General features: G+C 37.2%; 1 protein-coding gene across 2 annotated transcripts in view; it reads right to left on the bottom strand.

The window, feature by feature from the left end:
- Positions 1 to 4,509: 4,509 nt before the first annotated feature.
- Positions 4,510 to 21,432, bottom strand: part of LOC132696557 (forkhead box protein E3-like) — a 34,875-nt gene continuing 17,952 nt past the window's right edge. The window contains exons 2-7 of one of the 2 annotated variants that reach the window (XM_060661450.1): positions 20,318 to 20,414; positions 12,740 to 12,808; positions 11,272 to 11,340; positions 8,949 to 9,639; positions 5,667 to 5,749; positions 4,510 to 5,606 (exon numbers count right to left, since the gene is read on the bottom strand). In XM_060661450.1, coding sequence (XP_060517433.1) covers positions 5,536 to 5,606; positions 5,667 to 5,749; positions 8,949 to 9,639; positions 11,272 to 11,340; positions 12,740 to 12,808; positions 20,318 to 20,414 — 1,080 coding nt within the window. In that variant the 3' untranslated portion in view covers positions 4,510 to 5,535. The remainder of the gene's footprint in view (positions 5,607 to 5,666; positions 5,750 to 8,948; positions 9,640 to 11,271; positions 11,341 to 12,739; positions 12,809 to 20,317; positions 20,415 to 21,432) is intronic. The other variant, XM_060661451.1, reaches the window with a different exon arrangement.

Below are 21,432 nucleotides of genomic sequence, written 5' to 3'. Positions count from 1 at the left end.
TTTTTGAAATCGGGATGCTGCAGAACTTTCATCCTGGGTAAAAATACATAGGGCGTTCTATTAAAAATGAGGATTTGTCTATCCCTAAGACGATTATTACTTTCGAAAAACCCAAAAACCGTTCTCTGTTCTTGTATATTTCGACTCTCTCTAAGATTTTTGAAAATGGCGGCGATGGGACATTGCCGACCATCTTTTTTTTTTCGTTTTTCTACTGTTTTTTGGACATTGCTATGAAACAGGATAAGTGCTCGAAATTTGAAGCTATTGACTTCAAATTTGGTACAGACACGAAGCTCGGTTACCTGATCGGCAAAATTCATCAACCAAAAAACGCGGAAGATCCAGCCCTATAACTTTTATTTTTGGCATTTTTTCGATTAAGTACAGCGTTTTTCAATTATGGGCAAAAATCTTGATTAACCGTAGCCGTAAATCAAAATTCGTGAAAATATTTGTATTTGGTTTATACAGTAACAAAGGCCGCATCAAGAGTTATAATTTTTTTATTTACGGTTTTAGTCTATCGCGCACGCTTTATTTACTTACTCATATTTTTATCTCACTCTCAACCTGGGCGCGGTGACGTCATTTACCTTTGATTTCAGATAACATGTATTTTCTCGAAAGCCATTTACTTTATTGGAAAAATTCATATACCAGGAAACGTGGGAGATCCAGGGCTATAACTTTTACTTCGGTCACTTTTTAGGTTATGTACAGGGTTCGTCAATTTTAGGTAATAAAAACAAAAAGACCCCGAAAATGTTGTTTTTGTTGGTAAATTATTAGCCGTAAGTGTTTTAAAGAGTATCATAACATATATGGAGAGAGAGAGGCTGCGTCTATCATACAGGATGGGCGAGATATTTGAAAAAAATGTCAAAAGAAATGGCCGTTATTAATACAAATTTTCGTATTTACCAAAGTTTGCCGTAACATTTTATTTTTACGTACCTTCTTACGAAAGAGAGAACAATGATCGTCTATAATAAAAAAAAACACACACACACACAGAACCGAACGTTCCGCTGAAAGCCAACGTATAAAAAATAACGACGGAAATAAAGCTGTCGAAAAGTCCGCATTAATGTCCCCCGAGATCAAGCCTCTCCAATATATAGTTTCTTTATTTTCGATGATTTCGGTTTGGGGATTATATAGGACGCGTTAAACGCCTCTCAAAACAAACAACTCGTCAAAATGTTAAATGGATATTTTGAAAAGTGTCATTCCGAATCTTTGTGTTTATCAAACTCGAGCAAACACGGACAACAAACACTCATCGCCGTATGCAAACAAGTCACTTTGTAGTAAATATCATTTTAATTTTTATTTACTAGCGTTTATTACATACGGGGTGTTATTGAAATGACGTCGCTGTTCAATGCATGGAAAGTTCAGCTTTTTCGGTATCCTAAATTTATTCATGTAAACGTAGCTTTAGCGTTAGGCTATAATTTAATAGTTGCTGACGGAAGTGGACCAACATAACCTCAAAATATATTTTGTATATTTAAGTTTGTGCGGCTGAAAAATTTCAACGGGAAAAACTTAAATGAACTGAGTGATAGTGACTCTGAAAACAACAAAAAATGCAGCAGACATTTTTCGCTAGGACGGCTAAACTATTTGATGGCAAAAAGTGTGCTCGTTTTGGCTCCGCTGATAGCGAAAATCAAAGAAGTATCGTTATTATTCTTTTTTTTTTGGTAGCTACTTTATTGGACCCTAACTCTGTTTATTGCATATATATATATATATATATATATATATATATATATATATATATATATATATATATATATATATATATATATATATATAAATAAATAAATACGTTTTTTTATATTTGGATGTATTAAACGACTAATGTGGACGAAATTTTGTTGACACAAATACTGAAACGAGATTCTTTAAGCGTTTAAAATCTTATGCAGTGAAGTTGTGTGTGACGGCGCACTCTCTCACCGTTTTACGGGCATTCCCGTATAATCCCTAGGGAGACGTTAGCCGAGTCAAAAATACGTCTCGCGGCTGGCGTTAGTATAAAGAACGTTCACCCAAAAAGTGGCCATATTTTATATGGCCTAATCGTTTCGGGTTTGCGCTTTAAATAAAGCCTCTCGCGTTCACGAAGTCGCATTTCGTCACGTTTTGGGCTATTTAAAACATTCAAAATGCCCGTGGCGTATTGATTCATGACTGGCGAAATTATCGGGTAGGTGGCAAATAGATTCCGTCAAAAAAAGCACCACATCGACGGTTAAATGGTACGCGAAAACATGAGAAACATATATAAAAATCAGTTTTAACGTAAGGAACCTGTTTGTTTGACCAATTTTTTTCTATCTTGTCAAATTAAGGGCGGGGGAAGGGTCAAATATTGGTTTAGAAAAAGTTGATAACTTATGTCTTTCTAGTGCGATTTCGACGAACTTAGTTTAGTTTTAAGGAGTATTTGCAGGAGCTTCCACTGACATGTCAATATCACGATATTAATTCTTTTACGAGTCGGTAGGGGGCGCTTCACGGCAAAAACAGCTATTTTTACGATTTTCTCGAAAATTTAAAGTTAAAAACACAGAAAGTGGTTGGTTGGCTCCCAACAAAACCCCAAATAATTAAATCCTGAGCAAAGTACGGACCTGTTCGGCCATATTTCGTTCTTACAGCTTGCGCGGATCTTTCCACAATTCGTATCAGTTAAAATTGAATGAGACTGAGCTTTTACGAAGTTCATTCTGTCTATGTGCCTATATGAAATGACCTGTGCCGCATATACCTGGAATTTTGTCATGAACCAAGACGTCTACCCCGGTTTTGTTGATTTCGAAAAAGTATTCAGACGTCATAATTGCGAGACGGTCGCTCCGTGACGTCAGTGACGCAGCCTTAGCGGTATAAACAAAAACACCGGCTATAAATAGGAATAAATTTTGTGATAGCCGCCCACGTCAACCAATTTTTCTCGACCGGGGGACCCCGAAATACTGTTAAAATCGGGAATCCTAGTCAGCTGTCGCCTGTATATCTTTCTGAAGGCGACACTCTGAGCCGGCTTCCTGTCGCAAAGGTTAAAAGAAACTCTCCCGACCGGGATACAAAAATTTTCGGCTAATGTGGTTCCCGCGTTAAGTGTCAATCCGGTGATTTACTGCGCTTTATTAATATTACGCGTTCGTATATCTAAAATAAAACCACTTTTTGAATTCGAAGTTTTGGGTATCTGTTTTGTTCTATACTTAGTAAGGTCGGGGCTCTCTAGTGTTTTAGGAAGCGATTTTATTTATTTAAAATGTCTATGTTTCAGTCTAACTGCGTTTAGCTTGGAACAGATCATTGATTGGTCGACCTATATAGCTACTAGACATATAGAAGCCCTGCAGATGGTGACAGTACAGAAACTATGAAGCAATTACGTAAAAACTTTTTGAGAAGGTCCATTCAACGTGCGCATGCGCGAGATTCAAAATTTCGTTTTTAACCAATGGCAGCTCTGATGGTAAATTCTGACGTAGGACCCATAAGACGTTGCGGCTTTCAACAAACAAAATGGCCGCTGTCAGAAAAAATAGTGGTGCAGTTTCCTTTTTACTTGCTCTAACCATTTGTTTGTTACGAAGCAAGCATATATTTTTTAAATGCAACACCCCATATATTATCCTTTACATTAATTGGAAATCATTCAAGCTTTTCGAAAATATGTATTAGTATAAGGTAAGAACTAAGCTCAATTTTTTTTTAAAATTTTTTACTCTATTTGCGGAAGTTATTACTATAATTTCGGAAAAATAGGATGAAAATATATTTTTTTAACATAATAATTATTAAATTAATATAATAAATATTATGTTAATATTAATACAATACAATTAAGAAGCTTCGGGATTATATAATATTTTTTTAACGGCTCTAAAAACTAACAAATATGTTTTATGAGTTTATTTTTTAAGTAGGAGCCTAACTCTTGACATCCCCTTACTCTACATTCACTCTGAAGTTAAGGTCTTAAGTGCCGGTGTTCCTATAATGACGCCATCAGATTCTGGCACTCCTTATATAGTATAATCGTGGAACTAAAAATCTAGACTTAGAAGTATACCACAAGGTTACGGTCTTGATCCCCTGTTGCTTCATTTGTTCGTATACTTTTATATGTTATTATTTGCACTGTGTAATTCCCTTGCATATCGAAATTCGTAGCTTTATGTAGACACTGTGTGCGTTCCAAGATCTCAGACGTAATCAGGAACGGGAGTGAGTCAGTCGAAAAGAAAAGCCGGGTCTCACAACTATATATAATCGCCGCACGTAGATAGAGGCTTTATATAAATTCCTAGTGGGGTGTATAGGGAATAGTAGTGTGCAAATAGCTAGTGTTATTTTCTATTTATGTGTATTTATTATATAATTAACCGGCTTAACTTTGTTGCTACTGAAACTTTTGGGATCAGCATCGGCATGGTAGTTAGAAACGCAGTTCGAAATGAAACGTGTCTTCGACGAATTTATAGAAAGGTTTATTTTCAAGGCCATGATAAATTATTAAACACGTACAATGCAATAAATTAAACCAAAACATTATTTTCTGTCCTAACGCTACATCATCGGACGGAGTAACGAAACGGAAAGGTTGACATTGATAAAAAGACTCTTTTACATTTTACGTCCAACCCAAATGGAAATTATAAAAAAAAACTGTATTGTGCACTAGCGATACTCGTATAGGCGATTTCCTTAAGATTTACCAAAGCTTGCGAAATTCGTCTGGGTTTTAAACATTACGACGTGACATTTGCGCTGACCAAAATATAGTCATAGGTACCATCTCGTTTCTGAGAAAATAAATGTGCTTTGCTCATAGTTCCAAGTCAATGACACTGTATTCGTGGACGAGTTTTATTAACAGTATATAATTATTCCTTCGCCTAACATATACAGGGTGACAGAAGAAAGTGGAAACACTTTAACTTTTACGAAATCAATGCACGTCCTGTTTGACCGGAAACGACGGTAACATTTGATTTTTTTACACTTTTTTTTTTAATTCGAAATATACCCAAAAGGCCAGATTTAAGAAGAGCATTTGATCTCAGGGCTTAAAAAAAAAACAATATCCAAATATTTCGATACCGTTACTATATAGCCAGAGTTTTCGGGAAAAAGTGTTCACATTTTCCCAAAAGTTTCCCCTTATAGCGAAGAACCGAACAACATTACGATTCAGCGAAAATACTATAGTACATTAACATTGTTTTAATTCTCTCTTCCTCTATTTTAGTCACACCACGGATTGCATATTTGTTACCGAATATATCTAAATAAATCACATGGTTTGCAGAGGTCTATTCACATTGCCCGTTTGAAAGAAAAACAACTATTTACACTTACACTACAATAGATTAAAGTACTTTTTTATCACTTGCTGTGTCTTTGCTCCCCTCTCTCTTATCCCGCATCCTAAAATAATCAATAAATAAACCTGAAATATCTTTGCTCCGTATCCTTCGACTAGATGTGGTCTGCGCTTCATCACGGAAAGTAGTTGTGAATGAACTCTGTAGGGTAATCTTGCTCGTCTTCCTCTTTTACTGTAGTCACCACTGTAACAGTAGTTGTGGGTCAGCGGGGGGGTGAACTATGGGGACCGGGGGAGTACTCACTCTCGGGTGGCCAATAGGGGGGGTAGCGCATCGTAGTTTCTTGCCGTACGCTGCATGGACTGAAAGCCGCTGCTGAAGGATACCTGGAAAAATTCAAGAGGTCATTTTTTGGAGGCAATTAGTTTTTCGATGTTGAACTCTAACTCATAAAGTCTATTTCAGAATGGTGTAGAGTAATAAAAGCACATTATATACGCAAATGCACTACAGAGCGACTTAACAAATAGTTGAGCATCGCTGATTGGGTCATTTTATGAGTTTTTGATATTCTTATCAACTCGTCAAACTGGTGTGAAGTTCAGTGGTATAGTCAACAAATTTTGTATAATAACCATTCTCGAGATATAGCCCAAATGTAGAAAATTCGTCTTTTTGCCTATGATGAGGGCTTATAATTTTTTATCTATAATAGTTTTCTTTCCTATACATCATGATTGGAGAGAGGGCAGAGTCGGCTCCTGGGATGGACTTGTCTGGTACACGGACGGGTCCAGAATGGGAGATCTGGTCGGAGCTGGAGCGTACTGCGAGACAACGGGATCAAGCTTGTCGGTCCCTCTGGCGGAAATTTTCGCTTTATTGATGGCGGCCAGAGAGGTGCTTCGGCTCAACTACGGAAGCAGGAGAGTCTTCTTCTGCTCGGATAGTAGGGCTGCACTCATGGCGCTGAAGTCAGTGCGTACGCGCTCCTTGTTGATAAAGGAGTGCAAAGGGGTACTGAGGAGGGTGGCCGAGGAGAGAAAGGTCACGTTGGTCTGGGTTCCGGGTCACACCGGTGTCCGGGGCAATGAGGCAGCGGACGCCTTAGCCAGGGAGGGCTCCTCGCATAGGCATATAGGGCCAGAGCCCCGCTTGGGGATCGCCCCGTGTGTGAGGCGGGGAGCTCTCGAAGCCTGGGCGAGAGACCGGGCCGCGGGGGGCTGGAGAGTTGCTCCGGGAATGAGGCAGGCGAGGCTTATGATGGATGGGCCCGCCCTTCCTCGGACCAGGGAGCTGCTTAGACTGACCAGGAGGGAGTGTAGAGCACTAACAGGGGCCTACACAGGACATTGCAGGCTTAGGAGGCATCTCTGCTTGCTAGGCATTGGAGACGACCCGGAGTGTAGGTGGTGCATGGAAGGGGAGGAGACCCCGTATCATCTGCTCACCGAGTGCCCTGCCTTGACATGGGCAAGATTGGGAGTCTTCGGAACGGCCCTGATCGATCCGGACTCAGTGCACGGTATTGGGCTAAAGGAGTTGCTGACCTTCTACAGGAGGGGCGGCATTCTGGACGCCCTCTAGAGCGGCCTGGGGGCACAACGGGCCCATCTGGTGGCCTAAGTGCTTGGACGCCCGCGAGGGCGCCCCCCTTTAATACCAATACCAATACCAATACCTATACATTATTTCCTGATAGTCCTTAAACTGACTCCCAATGTTTCCGCTACTAGTTCCTGGAGACTGGCTAGCAAATTTTCATTTTATTTTTATTTCTTTAAATAATTATGTTCAAAATTCAAAATGCATCAAAAATATCTCTGCTTTTCCTGCGACATCAGTGCCTTCTGAAAGGATATTTTCGAAATCTGGCATCATTAATTCCAGAAAAAACACAATTTCACCGAAAAATGTGGATCAAATCGTCGTTTTTTTTAATGAAATATCATTTAATTTTTCAAAGAAACTTCCACAGCCTACTGTAATGCTTTTTAAAAAACTTCTGGATACCTCCTGCGTTGGTTTTTGCTTAGTCGAAATTGCTGACGTTTCGGCAATCATCCCGTTGGCTTCTTCAGAGCTTGACTGAAACTGGCTCGTATTTTACTTTGTACCTGCTTATATATTGTTTGAGGGGGGCGGAGCTAAATGAGGAGTATAAACACCGTCTCGGATGACTGATTCCCAAATTGCTGACAGGTAGAGATCTGAGTCGCGGTTAAGATTGTTAGGTTGTTATGCTATAGAAATCTATAAACACGACACATTAAAAAAAAGATGGCGTGACAAACAGTAACAAGTGTGTACTAGACGTGCCGACATAATCATTCTTCATGCTGGGTCCAAAAATGGTTGGGTGGAAGATGCGTGCTAAAATATCAGTACGAAGCTGGTCTAGCTGTGAAAAACAAGTAATAAAATCATCGCGAACGATTAGTGACGAAACTGATCATTGACAATTGACAGGTGACAGTAGTGACGATTTTTTAAGTGACTGATACTTTATTAAAAAGAATACATAAAATATTATATATATTTAACTTAACAAAAAAAAGAACCCATATCCTTTTTTTATAGGGGTTTTTACCCCTAATGATAAAATCACCCATGATTAATACTAATTTTTATTTGTGTATCTTACAGATAAGTTTGAAAATAATCATTTTAATCTTGTGTGCATGTCGATTAGGAACATTCTTCATTCTTCTTCTTGTATATTTGTGTCTTCTACATAGATTATATTCGCTGTACGTCGTAAGAATACAGATAAATATTTATTAGAATCTTACAATTAAACATTTTTTAAAGGTTCATGTTTTTTAACACTTTAAAATGTGGAGACCGTGGAATGAAGCAGATGTTCCCCTGTCAGAAGAAGATATGGAAAGCAACGCAGAATTTGAAGATGAACTGGAGATGGCAGTCGAACCTAATGACAATTTAGAAGACGAATTACATTTCCATTTGTCCTTGGATGCTGAACAAATTGTTTTGAATGTTTACAATTTTATAAGAAATTCTGAAGGGGAAGTGATATGACCAAAGTTCCGAAGTCAACTGTGAGAAAAATTGTTGCAAATGGGATAGTCAAGAGGAAACTGAGCTAGCAACACGCAGATCTAATTAGGCGTATAATCTACGATGCTTCTAAAAAAAGTACTGACTGAAGGGTGTTTGCGTACTTTTTTCAAGAAAATGGATTTTTAGTTCCAAACGTGGTTCGACACTCATGACACAGTAAAAAAAGGATAACAGGAACAAGTCACATGGAAAACGCATAACAGTTCTTCATCCTGGGTCCAAAAATGGTTGGGTGGAAGATGCCTTATTTTTGTCTGCCAAAAAACGTACAAGATTCAAGTGTGCTTAAATATTAGTTCAAAACTATTTACATGTTTCAAAAATTGCTCGACGTAAAATATAAATTCCTAGGACGGTCCAGGAATCACGCGCTCGGTTGTAAAAGCACTATATTTCTGGTTCGAGTATACCAAGTTAACAAAAAAGAGAACCCAAATCCGAACAATGGTGATTGTTCCGGGAACTTCTTGATCACTAAATAGAACACGCAATTACGCTTACGGTTGCTGAGGATATCCGGTGGAGTTGCAGGTGCTGTAGGAGGTCAGCTGCGACTGGCCGAGCCACGGAGCGTCGTATCTGGAGTAAGCTGGAGCGTAGGTCGGCGGTGTGGTAAAAATGTTCCTCGGAAGTGTCGGCAACGCGTGTTGGCCGAAAGCATCACCGAAGAAAGTTTTCGGATACGGCGCCGACGCAGCGGGACGTTTCATTCTCCTCCTGCGCTTGAAGTTCCCGTTCTCGAACATGCCCTCGTACTGAGGATCGAGCATCCAGTAATTGCCTTTCCTTTCGGCACCGCCCTCCCGCGGCACCTTGATGAAACACTCGTTCAAGCTCAGGTTGTGCCTGATCGAGTTCTGCCAGCCTTTCTTGTTGGTCTCGTAATACGAGAATTTCGAGGTTATGAAGGCGTAGATTTCCGATAGGGTGGCGCGTTTCAACGGTTTCGACTTTATAGCCATCGCGATGAGTGCCACGTAAGAGTAAGGAGGTTTGGTTTCGGTACTGCTGGGCGTGTTGTTGCTGGGGGTGGTGGAGGAGGAAGGCTGAGGTTGAGGCGACTGGCAAGAGTTGCCGCTCGACGCTCGTGAGGAATGTTTTGGGGTTTTGGGCGAGGCGTTATCGTGACTCTCGAGGACACCGGTCGGCGTTCGACTCAGGCTACAGTTCGGAGACGGCGGCAGATCTGAAACTAACATAGCATAATTTTCCAAAGGCTCTGGGACTTGGAAGTACTGGCTTATTCATTCACCTACAGAGTTAATTTTGAAAAAAAGTTTGAAGTCTCTATTGTCTGCGGCAAATGTCAGAAAAACAAACGACGATCGCAAGCTGTCAAAATGGAATGCCCTACATATTGCTAGCTCAAATCGTGGATCTCTTTTTCCTGATTTCAAAAACATATAGCCGTTTTTGAGATATTTCATTCGATTTCTGGACAACGGCCATATTGTTTTAGAAATGGTCAAGTCTGCCTTGATAGCGAACATAGTTCTACTTTTGACAATTAATCTAACCTAAAGATATGCAGGGTAACATTATTAATTAGTAAGGATTAATACACGAGGTGATAAAATCAGGGTTTTCATATAATAAATTTTATTTTTTATTTATTATTTAAAGAATCGGTAACCGGTTGGACATTATGTGGAGGTGCGCCATCTTGATGCCAAATTAAATTAAAATAATTCCTAACTGGCACATTTTCCAACAACTGTTCCATTTCTGTTGAAAGGAAATTTAAATATCGTTGGCCATTCAAGGATAATTCGTACATAATTGGTCCGACAACCATATCGTTCAACATACCACACCATACATTTGACTGACGTTCATTCTTTTCACTGCCTGCATTTTGTGTGGATTATTGGTGGATCAAAAATGTTTATTCTTCCTATTAAATAGACTTGCTGCGGCGAAAGAAGACTCATCCGTAATTATTAATTTGTTTAGAAAATTTCCATCTTCTTGAGATCTTCTATACATTCTGCCTTTTATATTCATCGGAAGGACCTTATACGGGTGTAACTTATACTTCACTTTTAAATGACATGTCAGTAAACTATATAAATAATCAAGTAAACACGCCATGTAAAACCGAATCTCGATATCTCTTTCCTAACCTAAAATACGACAAAACGAATTTAAAACCCTAAAAATTCAAACTTTGAGAGATGTTTTCCGTATACCCGTCGTTACTAATTTCTGCTTGTCATTATTTTAGGAAAATGAAAACTATTTACTGCTATCATACGCATATGGCAGTTAAAATGGCAACAGTAATTCATATTCATGCAGCACGTATGAACGTGATATCTGGGTAGGCCTTGAAACAATTTATTTTGTCAGTGCCAGTGACAGTTTCGAAATTACAATTTCTGTTTGAAAAAAAATGTTTTCCAGTTTCTTGGTTACTTTAAACATTAATACCATTGTCGAAAAAATTGTAACAGTTCTTAATATTGATGATAATTATAATACCTATCGGGATGCTGTCAACATATTAGCCCCGTTAATGTCCCCAAGGTCGTCACCAAATTAAAAAAAAAACTAGATCTGTCGAACACAATTTCAAGCAAAAAACATGCCATTCGAACACAAATAAAATCGGCCAACGTTTGTACAAGCCCCGAGAGATGGAATCGCGTTTCATGGTCTGTGCTTGGTTTCAAGGCCACAGACCATATTTTCTTTAATTTATGCTGTTGTATGTTCCAAGAATAATTATTATAGTTATTAATAATTTTGCTGCCTGGGCGTATTGTTGCTAGGGGTGGTACAGGAGAGTTACAGGAATTTTGTAGGGTTTGGGGGGAGGGCTTACCGTGATTGTCGAGGACGCTAGTCGGCGTTCGGCTCAGGCTACAGTTCGGAGATGGTGGCAGATCTGGAACTAACGTAATATAATTTTTTTAAATCTGTCGAACCTGTATGGATGAAGAAGTCGGCAGAAGGATAGGCGAAACATCAGCAAAACAATACCTGACGCAGTCGAAATCCAGAAGGAGTGCAGGGTGCAGCGCACTGATTTTCAATTTAATCGTCTAAACAATAATGCAGCCAGGAAAATATATTAACGATTAAATTACCGCAAAATAGACAAAGAATAAGTGGTAATTGAATTAAATTAATTAATGCTCCCTGAATTGTCATTGGTGTGACGATGTGAGACAAAATTTCAAGACAAATGTTTTCTGCCAGATTTTAAACAATCACATAGTGGGTGCATATTTTTTCCGCTAAAGTGTTACTAGTGAGATTTACAAGTTTTTGATTTTATTCACCATCGGCCATTAAATGCGTGACACGTTTATTGGTATCAGAATAATGGAGCTGCTTGTTACAGTGCAGCCAGGATCAACGAATATTTCGATAGAACTTTTCCGCACCCCTTCATTTTTTTTTTGTGGGATCGTTTGAAGAACTTAACCTTAATTATCTAGGAGAAATTATAAGGCATATTACGCAACACCGCATCAGTCATCTAGAAGGGCAATCATTTGTTTACAAAAAGACGGGAGGCGTATGTAGATCTCAATTTTTGAGTTATTTAGTTTCACTTGTTATTGTCAAATTAAAATCATATAAATTAGAGCACTTTAATTGCAATACTATTTTTATCCATCATAAAAGTAATTCTAGATAATAATAGATTTAAAATGGTAACTTTTGAGTGTTTAAAAATATAAGGAATATGATTTTGTTGCTCGTCATGAAATTTTTGTATTTTGCGATTCTTCACCTCTCGTTCTGTCATGACCTATACATTAGTTGGTGGAATGATGTTGGGCAGCAACCAGAACGTTTAGATGCCGGATTTTATTTATTAATATATACATTATTTGGATCATTTCCATTATTGTTAGGTATTTTTTGACTGTGGCTCAAACATATCAATTAAATGAAGTGTATTAAGAAAATAAATACTGTTTCATAACAACAGAAACAGTCTAAATACTATGAATTGGTAGAACTGATAAATGACATTTTGAGACGTCAATTTAACTTGTCCGCGGTGTACGTTTGATCGAGAACTTTATCAATTGCTTGATGAGTTTATCGCCAGTGCAAAACAAGTATAAGAGTAGACTCGAAATAAACACTGCTTTCTATGAGTGCATACTATGAGTTGCTAGGACCTGTCCTTTGACATTTTGAGACGTCAATGTAGGTCATTCCCAAACTATGTTTCGCGAATTTCATCGGGCTCGAATTTATAGCCATCGTATTGAGTGCCGCGTAAGAGTAGTTGAAGTTGCTCAACGCACGTAAAAATTCTTCCGGTGTCTTACCGTGGTTGTCAAGGATGCTGGTCGGCGTTCGGCTGAGACTGCAGTTCGGAGATGGTGGCAGATCTGGAACTAACATAATATAATTTTTCAAAGGCGGAAAAGGTGGAACCCGGAGGTGCACTTCTCGATTTCTCCTGCACTTATACACATTTAAATTAAATGAAGTCTATTGTTGTTCCATAACAACAAAAATAGTCAAACCTAACCTCTAAATACTATGAATTGGTACAACTGTCAAATGACATTTGTCCCGTAGACCCCAAATGGTGGTAAGGTATCATATTTAACCAAAACTTTCGATGCTGGCCGAGAAATAAGCAAAAGCAAAGCGTTTGCTTCTATTTTTAGACGCTTATTATATTTTCCGAAACAAAACGTTGCAATTTATTCGCACTTTCCGAAAGCGTACGCGGAATCGTATATCACTTTGATCGCTGTTTGATGCTTTCGCGAGACGTATTTATAAAATACCACATTAAAGTCTAAAAACAAACACGTAAAATGTTGAATGATCTAGGAACTACATTAGTTCGCGCGGCACGTGTGGAAACACGCCGGTACCGGCGGAAAAGTTAATTGTACCGTGATTTTTGTGAAAATAAAATTGACATTTGCAGTGCAATAAAAGTGTAACATGAAATTTACCGTTTTTTCTTAAAGCAATGATTTTCCCGTATAATTTTTACACGATATCTAAATCATAAAACATACAAAAATAAGTACAAATACAAAAGTTTCGTGGGTTTTATTGAACCCAAAGAATATTTGATCGGACGTGTAAAAAAAAAAAATGTAAAATTTTGATCGACTGATGTGATAATAATAATAATGCATGAGTTGTTCTTGCGTTGACATTTAATTCAAAGTTTCGATCACAATGTGGATCTTTACCAAGAAAATGTAGATATTATTTCTTCGACCTTGGCGTAATATGTTTGACTTAAATTCTATTGATGAAAGAGTATCTTTCTTTAATGAATATATGAACATTATATTGAATGCTAATGCTCCATCTTTAAAAAGAAACACTTACCTTGGATCACAGAAAAGTTTCTAATAAAGTTGAGAAATAAAGCCAAATTTAAGTACAAAAATAAAAACCACCTGAAAACCAGACCCGTTATAGAAAACTAACAAAGTGATCCATTGCGAGAAAAAAGCATATATAAACAATAAAGACAAAACAGTATTTTGGAAATCTCTAAAAAAATAAGTGCGGACACGTACGAGTGACATGTACGCGCGGCCTCTGAAGATGCCAAGTGATATTTTGGCGAAACGTCAGGCGAATGATCCTACTCCAGGGTCAAACAACGAACGGATGAACACCCGGATTACCACCAATACATATATATATATATATATATATATATATATATATATATATATATATATATATATATATATATATATATATATATATATATATATATATATATATATATATATATATATATATATATATATATAGGGTTTTTCACTTAAAACTCCGCACGCCAATAAGTCCAAAACGAAAAGAAATATTTAATTTATGTAAAAAGTAGTCAAAGTGTGGGGTCGAGTAGATATTTCCTAAAGTTTAAAAAATTCGGCGCCTGCAAAGAGCTGGGCGTCGCGACGCGTCGAAAAATTATTCGATTGCAGAGACTTTGGAAATACGCGCATACAAAAGTACATATTATTTAAAAAAATTTTTTGTTATTTACTCAAACTTATTTACTTTACCCGTTTCTAAGTTATACCGATTTAAAGTAAACATTTCTTGATTAATAAAAAATGTGATTAACGCTTATTTTTACAAGTATGCCATGAATGTTAGTTACTATGGCAACCATTGTTATCGTAGTTGTTTTAATTGCAATTACAAACGTAAGTTGTTATTGCTGTATCAAAAAATTGTCACATTTTGTCACAAGAAATATCCAAATTTGTTCGGTTAAAAAAAAACTAAGAATTATTATGTGAAAATGGTGCAATTTAGCAATGAGGAAAAAGTAGACATGTTACTGGTGTTTGGAGAATGCAGATGCAATTGTAGAGAAGCAAAAAGAATTTACGCACGGCGTTATCCGCATAGAAGAGTCCCCGATGCAAAAACCTTTTCAAGTTTATGTAAAAACTTAAGAGAATATGGCAGCTTCATAAAACCTAAAAGAGATAGGAACAGGACGGCTACAAATGATGAAAATACTGCTGCTGTAATTCAGCAGGTTGAAAATAACCCCAAGATATCCCTATCAGAGATAAAAGAAAATACCAGTGTTACCCTAAGTTCTTCGTGGAGAATTCTACATAGAAACTCTTTTCACCCGTACAAAAGTAAACTAGTTCATAAACTAGAACCAGGCGATTATGCTAGAAGAATGTATTCTTAGCGACATTGTCCGATTTGTATAGGCAAGATGCAAATTTTCTCTCGAAAATTTTATGGAGCGACGAAAGTCGATTTCAAAATAATGGAATCGTTAATAGACACAACTGTCGTTTTTGGTCATATTAAATGGATTCCTTACTGGACCTTACTTTTACGAAGGAACTTTAAATGCAGATCGCTATTTAAGATTTCTTCAAACTACACTTCCGGAACTATTAGAAGAAGTGCCTCTTGACACTAGAATCAATATGTGGCTACAGCAGGATGGAGCGCCTGCACATAATACCCAAATAGTAACGAGGTATTTGAACCGAGAATATCCCAATAGATGGTTTGGTACTAATGGACCGGTAAGGTGGCCGGCGAGGTCCCCGGACATTACACCACCAGATTATTTTCTTTGGGGCTACCTAAAAAACGTTATCTATGAAGAACCTATCGAAGATATGGCTGATCTCATTAACAAAATTTGTGCAGCGTGTGCCGCTATCACAAGAAGGAATCTCCTACAAGTGACCCAAGCTCATCTGTTAAAAGTTTTTGATAGTTGTGTTCGAGCAGATGGACATAATTTTGAACAAAATTTTTGAAATGTCTTATTATGTAGTTAATTGCAATAATAATTTTGGTTATTAACTTGTAGTCATTTTACTGTTTTTTCATTTATTTATCATGTTATCAGAACTAAATCGATAAAAAATAATAAATAAAATCATACTAAAATAGTTGAAATCTATTGTTTGTAATTGCACTTAAAACAACTGCGATAACAATGGTTGCCATAGTAACTAACATTCATGGCATACTTGTAAAAATAAGCGTTAATCGCATTTTTTATTAATCAAGAAATGTTTACTTTAAATCGGTATAACTTAGAAACGGGTAAAGTAAATAAGTTTGAGCAAATAACAAAAAAGTTTTTAAATAATATGTACTTTTGTATGCGCGTATTTCCAAAGTCTCTGCAATCGAATAACTTTTCGGCGCGTCGCGACGCCCAGCTCTTTGCAGGCGTCGAATTTTTTAAACTTTAGGAAATATCTACTTGACCCCACACTTTGACTACTTTTTACATAAATTAAATATTTATTTTCGTTTTGGATTTATTGGCGTGCGGAGTTTTAAGTGAAAAACCCTGTATATATATATATATATATATATATGTATATATATATATATATATATATATATATATATATATATATATATATATATATATATATATATATATATATATATATATATATATATATATATATATATATATATATATATATATATATATATATATATATAATATAAAATAATAAATCAGAGGCTAGTATTTTTTCCTCACCCTGTGCGTTGTCGAATTTGAACTTTTTAATTGCAAATATTAAAAAAACAATATAGTTTGTAAACCATTACCGTATACACCAACTCTAGCCCTGCGGCAACTTCATCTAACCCTTGCAACTTCTATTTCGCGTAACACGCACAATTACCCTATTACGTCGAACATTTTTTAGGCCTAATTAAAAGGCCGCCCGAGAAGGGAGTTAATTGAGCGACTAAATGCCGAATTTAAACCCCCGATCGGAGCGGAACAAATCTAAAGTTACCCCCGCACGTGAAATCAATCCGCACCGCCGTTATCGCGGGGCAAGAGGCTAATTAATGTTCGCGAATCTGTCCCGGAGGCGTGCTGTCATGCGATACGCCCCTATTCGTATCATCCGAGCGTTAGCTCGGAGACATGTTTCATCAGCTACCTGGTTAATTACACTGCCGATCGATAGCTTACGGTTTCGCAGATAAATCTACAGGCAAACGTCTAACGGGATCTATATATCATAAAAATTACAAAATGACGAATGGATCTATTCATTCAACTGCAAATAACACTTTCTTCAATTCGAAATTTTTTTTAGAAAAACCGCGCCAGAAAAAAATCACAAAGATTGACGGGTTTGTGCAATAATTTTGAATAGCTGAAGCAAAATGTTGGTTCGATAATTCGGTGTTTCAGAAATATCAAATTTGCTCGGCGACTTCAAAGAGAGTGCTATTAAGTTTCGAGAAGCACTCGGGGCCTTCGAAAAGGAAAAGTTCAAGAGCTACAAAATGAACGATCAAGAGCCGAGAAAGATTATTCGTAGCGTATCAAACACATCAAATTCGCTCAACATTTTAAGAATAACTTTGGGCCTTCCGAGAGAAGTTCGAGAGCCACGAAATGCACAATAAAATAAAATAGTTGTCAAGTGGGTTGGTGATTTCGGCATTGGAGGTCGCCAACATATGGTTTAAACTTCTTACGAATCTGTATACTTGGCAGTCACCACAACATACTCCAGATCCTATAGGCCAAACAGCATCATCGTCTTATCTGATTAACTGCTAAATCATTGGAAACAATATACCCAACTTCTGTTTAGCGAAAATAACCAAAGAATCTTTCAAATAGCAGAAACAGCAGAAGCTTTAGATATTTACTATTTAAAGGGTGATTTAAAAAATATCTTCTTTTTGTTGACCTTTTATTTAAATAAAATTCAAGGCAAACTTATTCTTATTAGGATAAAAAAATTCCATGGTTTTTATGAGTTTAGGTGTCAAGCTCTTTTTTTTTTTTGGTAGTGGGTGTGTCATATTTCTGCGGAGGATTATGGCGCTTAAGATTTGTAAAATGGTATTGTTGAAATTATCGCGAAAACCATGACATGAAGCGCCTCCTACCGACCCTTAAAAGAATTAATATCGCGATATTTAAAAACTAAACAATATTGTTACCCAAATTCGCCGGAATACGGCGTAAAGACCACATTGTTTTTCACGGCACGAAATATTATACAGTCGACCATGTCGAACTTCAGTTTGGCGCAAAAATGGCCCCATTCGGAGCAAAGTAAACCGATCCCCGGGATTTTTTTTCCGTACGTGGTCCACGGCAGGACGCGTACGTGCCAGCTGCGCGTCAGTTGTTTAAAATTAAACACGAGTCAACTGTATCACTTTGTTTGCAAAACATAACCACACAAAATATAACACGGAATGATAAATTGCACTTGCAAAATGTCATTGTTTTCCACGCGGGGGCGTTGTTTTTAATGGCTTCAGTGCGTGGAACCAGCCTATATTTTCATTCTTTTTATCTATTATTAACAATATTTTGTTTGATCAAAAATTTGACCGTTATAAGAAAAGTATATTCCAGACAAGCATTTTTCAATTAAGAGAATTTCAGGAATAGGAACTTTAGTGAAGATCGACTCTACGCCGAAATTAACCAGAATATCTTGTCTATTTAATGTAACGCTTTTTATTTAATCAATGAAGTGAAAAGAATTAAGTACGAAACAGTCGCTTTTCTTTGTAAAGGGTTTTAATAGAGAAGCTAGATATTTCGCTAGAGAATATGGTCCAGGGGGAAAGGCAAAACTAGACATAAAATGTTATTCGATTAAAACAAAAATTCTTGCATGTAATCAATTCTTCTGCCAACCTTTTATCTTAACCTGTCACCAATTTGGGAATCAGTCATCCGAGACTCTGCCTCATTTAGCTCCGCCCCTCTCAAACAATATAATAAAAGCAGGACTTTTTTGCCAAAGTGACGCGTGTTTCACGTCATCATACTCTTTCGATTGTCCTGGTGACCTACGACCGAAGATAAGCCGTAAACGAGGTCGCGGCCTTACTATCAATGTTGTTGATGTTTCCCTCAATACCAGCAAGCGCCGCAACGTTGTTATCTGCTTCAGGTTTCTTGTCAGTAGCTTGGTCCATTAAATTTTGTTTAGAGATTAACAGTTTCGGGTGTTTCAAATGGGACTATCACGAGTGGCATGACGGCAGTTTAAATTGAACCATGGAGAGACATTAATACAAATGTCGCATTTCAAAAGTAGTTTTTATTCATTTAAAATGACCCAAAAAAAAGCAACTTAGCTTTTTTTATTTGGTGCCAATTAACGTCAGCAATTGTTCATTTAAAATACACTGGTATTTTGATCAGTCAATAAAGAGGAAGTATCCCCGAATCATCACAGATACAGGAAATTTAACTTTTCAACACAAAAAGTTATATCTTTCAAATTTCGCACCTAAATGAACAGTTTCGTGTGAGAATGCCTTTGACTAACATAATCACAATAAAAGACAGTAAAATGGTGCGAAGTAGGCTACGGCGAAAGGAACACATAAAATGCCCCCAAAACTTTTTAAAGTAGGCTTTGATTGAGACAAGTGAATTTCTTTGCTGTTTGTCAGTATTTTGGGTGTTTTTAAAATGTTTGGGTTAGTTTTCCGATAATGTCAAGACATTGTTTTTTAACGTGGAGATACGCGACATAATATGTTCATACCCACCAACAGATGTTTATATACAGATGATGGTGATGTTTATATACGGATGATATGGCCATCGAAAAATGATTACACTGGAGCTGAAAGAAGAAATTTTAGTCCAAGTAGCTGAAAATTCGGAAATAAGGAAAACGCCGACCCAATGTTTTTAAATGTTTAAATGTTTTTACTTTTCGAGACATATTGGAGACCTAAAGATGGGAGTCAAATACATTCATTGGACGCCTAGCAGTCCAGATTTCAATTCGATTGATTTCTGTGTTCGAGGGTACTTGAAGTCCGCTAGTGCGTGAAGAAATAGTTCATACTCGAGATGAGTTAGGGTACAGGATTGAAAATGCCGCTAAATCATTTCGCAACGAGGGATTATTATTTAAAATCGGGCACTCTTTTAATAAACGTGTCTCTAAATGATCGCAGTGAATGGAAATCATTTTGACATTTATTCCCGAATGAGAATCTTTTTTTGTGTAAATTTCATTGACGTCGAAGTTTTTTGAGTTTCTCTTAAAATAAATAATATCCTATGTATTATCTACATTATTTTGATTAATGGCATAAAAAATGTACTGAAATTTTGTGTAAAAAAACTGCAAACACTGACGCGCAACAAAGTTAGGAAGTATCAGATGAAAAGCACCATACGTAGCGACTTCTACTTATGTCAGGAACTATTTAAAAAAAATCAAAAATGAAATTGCAAACCTGTATCTCGTTTAATATCAAGTTTCGTTAAATCGTAATATTTTAACCTAAAGCAACTTCTAATTTGCCCTGTACTATTACTTATTGTACACCCTGTATAAAAATTGTATGTAAATTTAGAATTTGTTGCCAGTACTCTATAATTAACTTACCGTGGGGGTGTAAAATCAATGTGGAGGACAGCGAGGACAGACCATAGTTAATGTCGGATTCGGTTTTGACCTTGTGGTAGTCCGTACTTAGTAAATTCTGCAAGGACAAAAAAAGGGTAATTAGTTAACGCAAATGAAGCAAACATTGCTCGACACTTGTCAAATACAAAAATTGTAGCTCTCGATGCGGCCTATAACACGGTTTGAACCTATTAGCCATATTTTTAACGATTTCGTCACGGGGCAAAGCTGCTGTGCCAAATATGAAGTCGATTGCTTCAAATTTCGGACACTTATCGTGTTTCATAGCAAGGTCCAAAAAATAGTCGAAAATCGTGAAAAAAGATGGATACCGGCGTCGGATCAGGGCCATTTCTTATAAGCTTATGTGCCTCGTGGAGGGTTAAAAAGGAGGGAAATTTCAATTTTATAGCTCCAACGGTTCCAAAGTTATTCAGGAAAAACCAGAAGACGAGAACGGAGAACGGACAAACAGACAAAAAAAACTTTTTTTTCGACGGTGATCATTTTTGTACCACAGGCGATCCATAGGAGCTACCGTTACCGAAATATAAAATTTTTATAGGAGCGCAGATACTTTCGAAAATTAGATTTCATCGATTTTCGAAAGTAACAAGACATGTCCGAAAAAATGTGGCAAATAACGCAAATTGACTATAGAACAGTCATTAAGTTTTTGACAAAAGAATGGTTAGCACCTAAAATTATTAAACAAAGGCTGGATGGTGTGTACGGCCAAAGTTCTCCTTCGTATTCTGCGGTGAAAGAATGGGCAAACCGTTTTCGAACGGGGCAGCAGGAGTCCCTTGAAGATGATTCAAGAACTCGTCGACCAGTGGAGGTCACAACGGAAGATATTGTAGGGATTGTGGAAGAGGTGGCATTGGGTGATCGACGTTTAAAGGTCAAAGAAATCTCAGAAATTACTAAGCTTTCTGATACAAGTGTTCGTCGAATCCTGCATGATCATTTAGGTGTGTGCAAGATGGGTTCCTAAAAACCTTTCGGCTATTCAAAAACAACGCCGTGTCGAGTGTGCGCGGTCTTTTTTGAAACTCTGTGGGTCGGAACCGAAGCCTGTGATAGAAACTATT

Source organism: Cylas formicarius, unplaced genomic scaffold, assembly GCF_029955315.1.
Source record: "Cylas formicarius isolate icCylForm1 unplaced genomic scaffold, icCylForm1.1 PGA_scaffold_1__22_contigs__length_36826433, whole genome shotgun sequence".
Taxonomy (NCBI): domain Eukaryota; kingdom Metazoa; phylum Arthropoda; class Insecta; order Coleoptera; family Brentidae; genus Cylas; species Cylas formicarius.
This window is presented reverse-complemented; position numbering and strand designations above follow the sequence as displayed.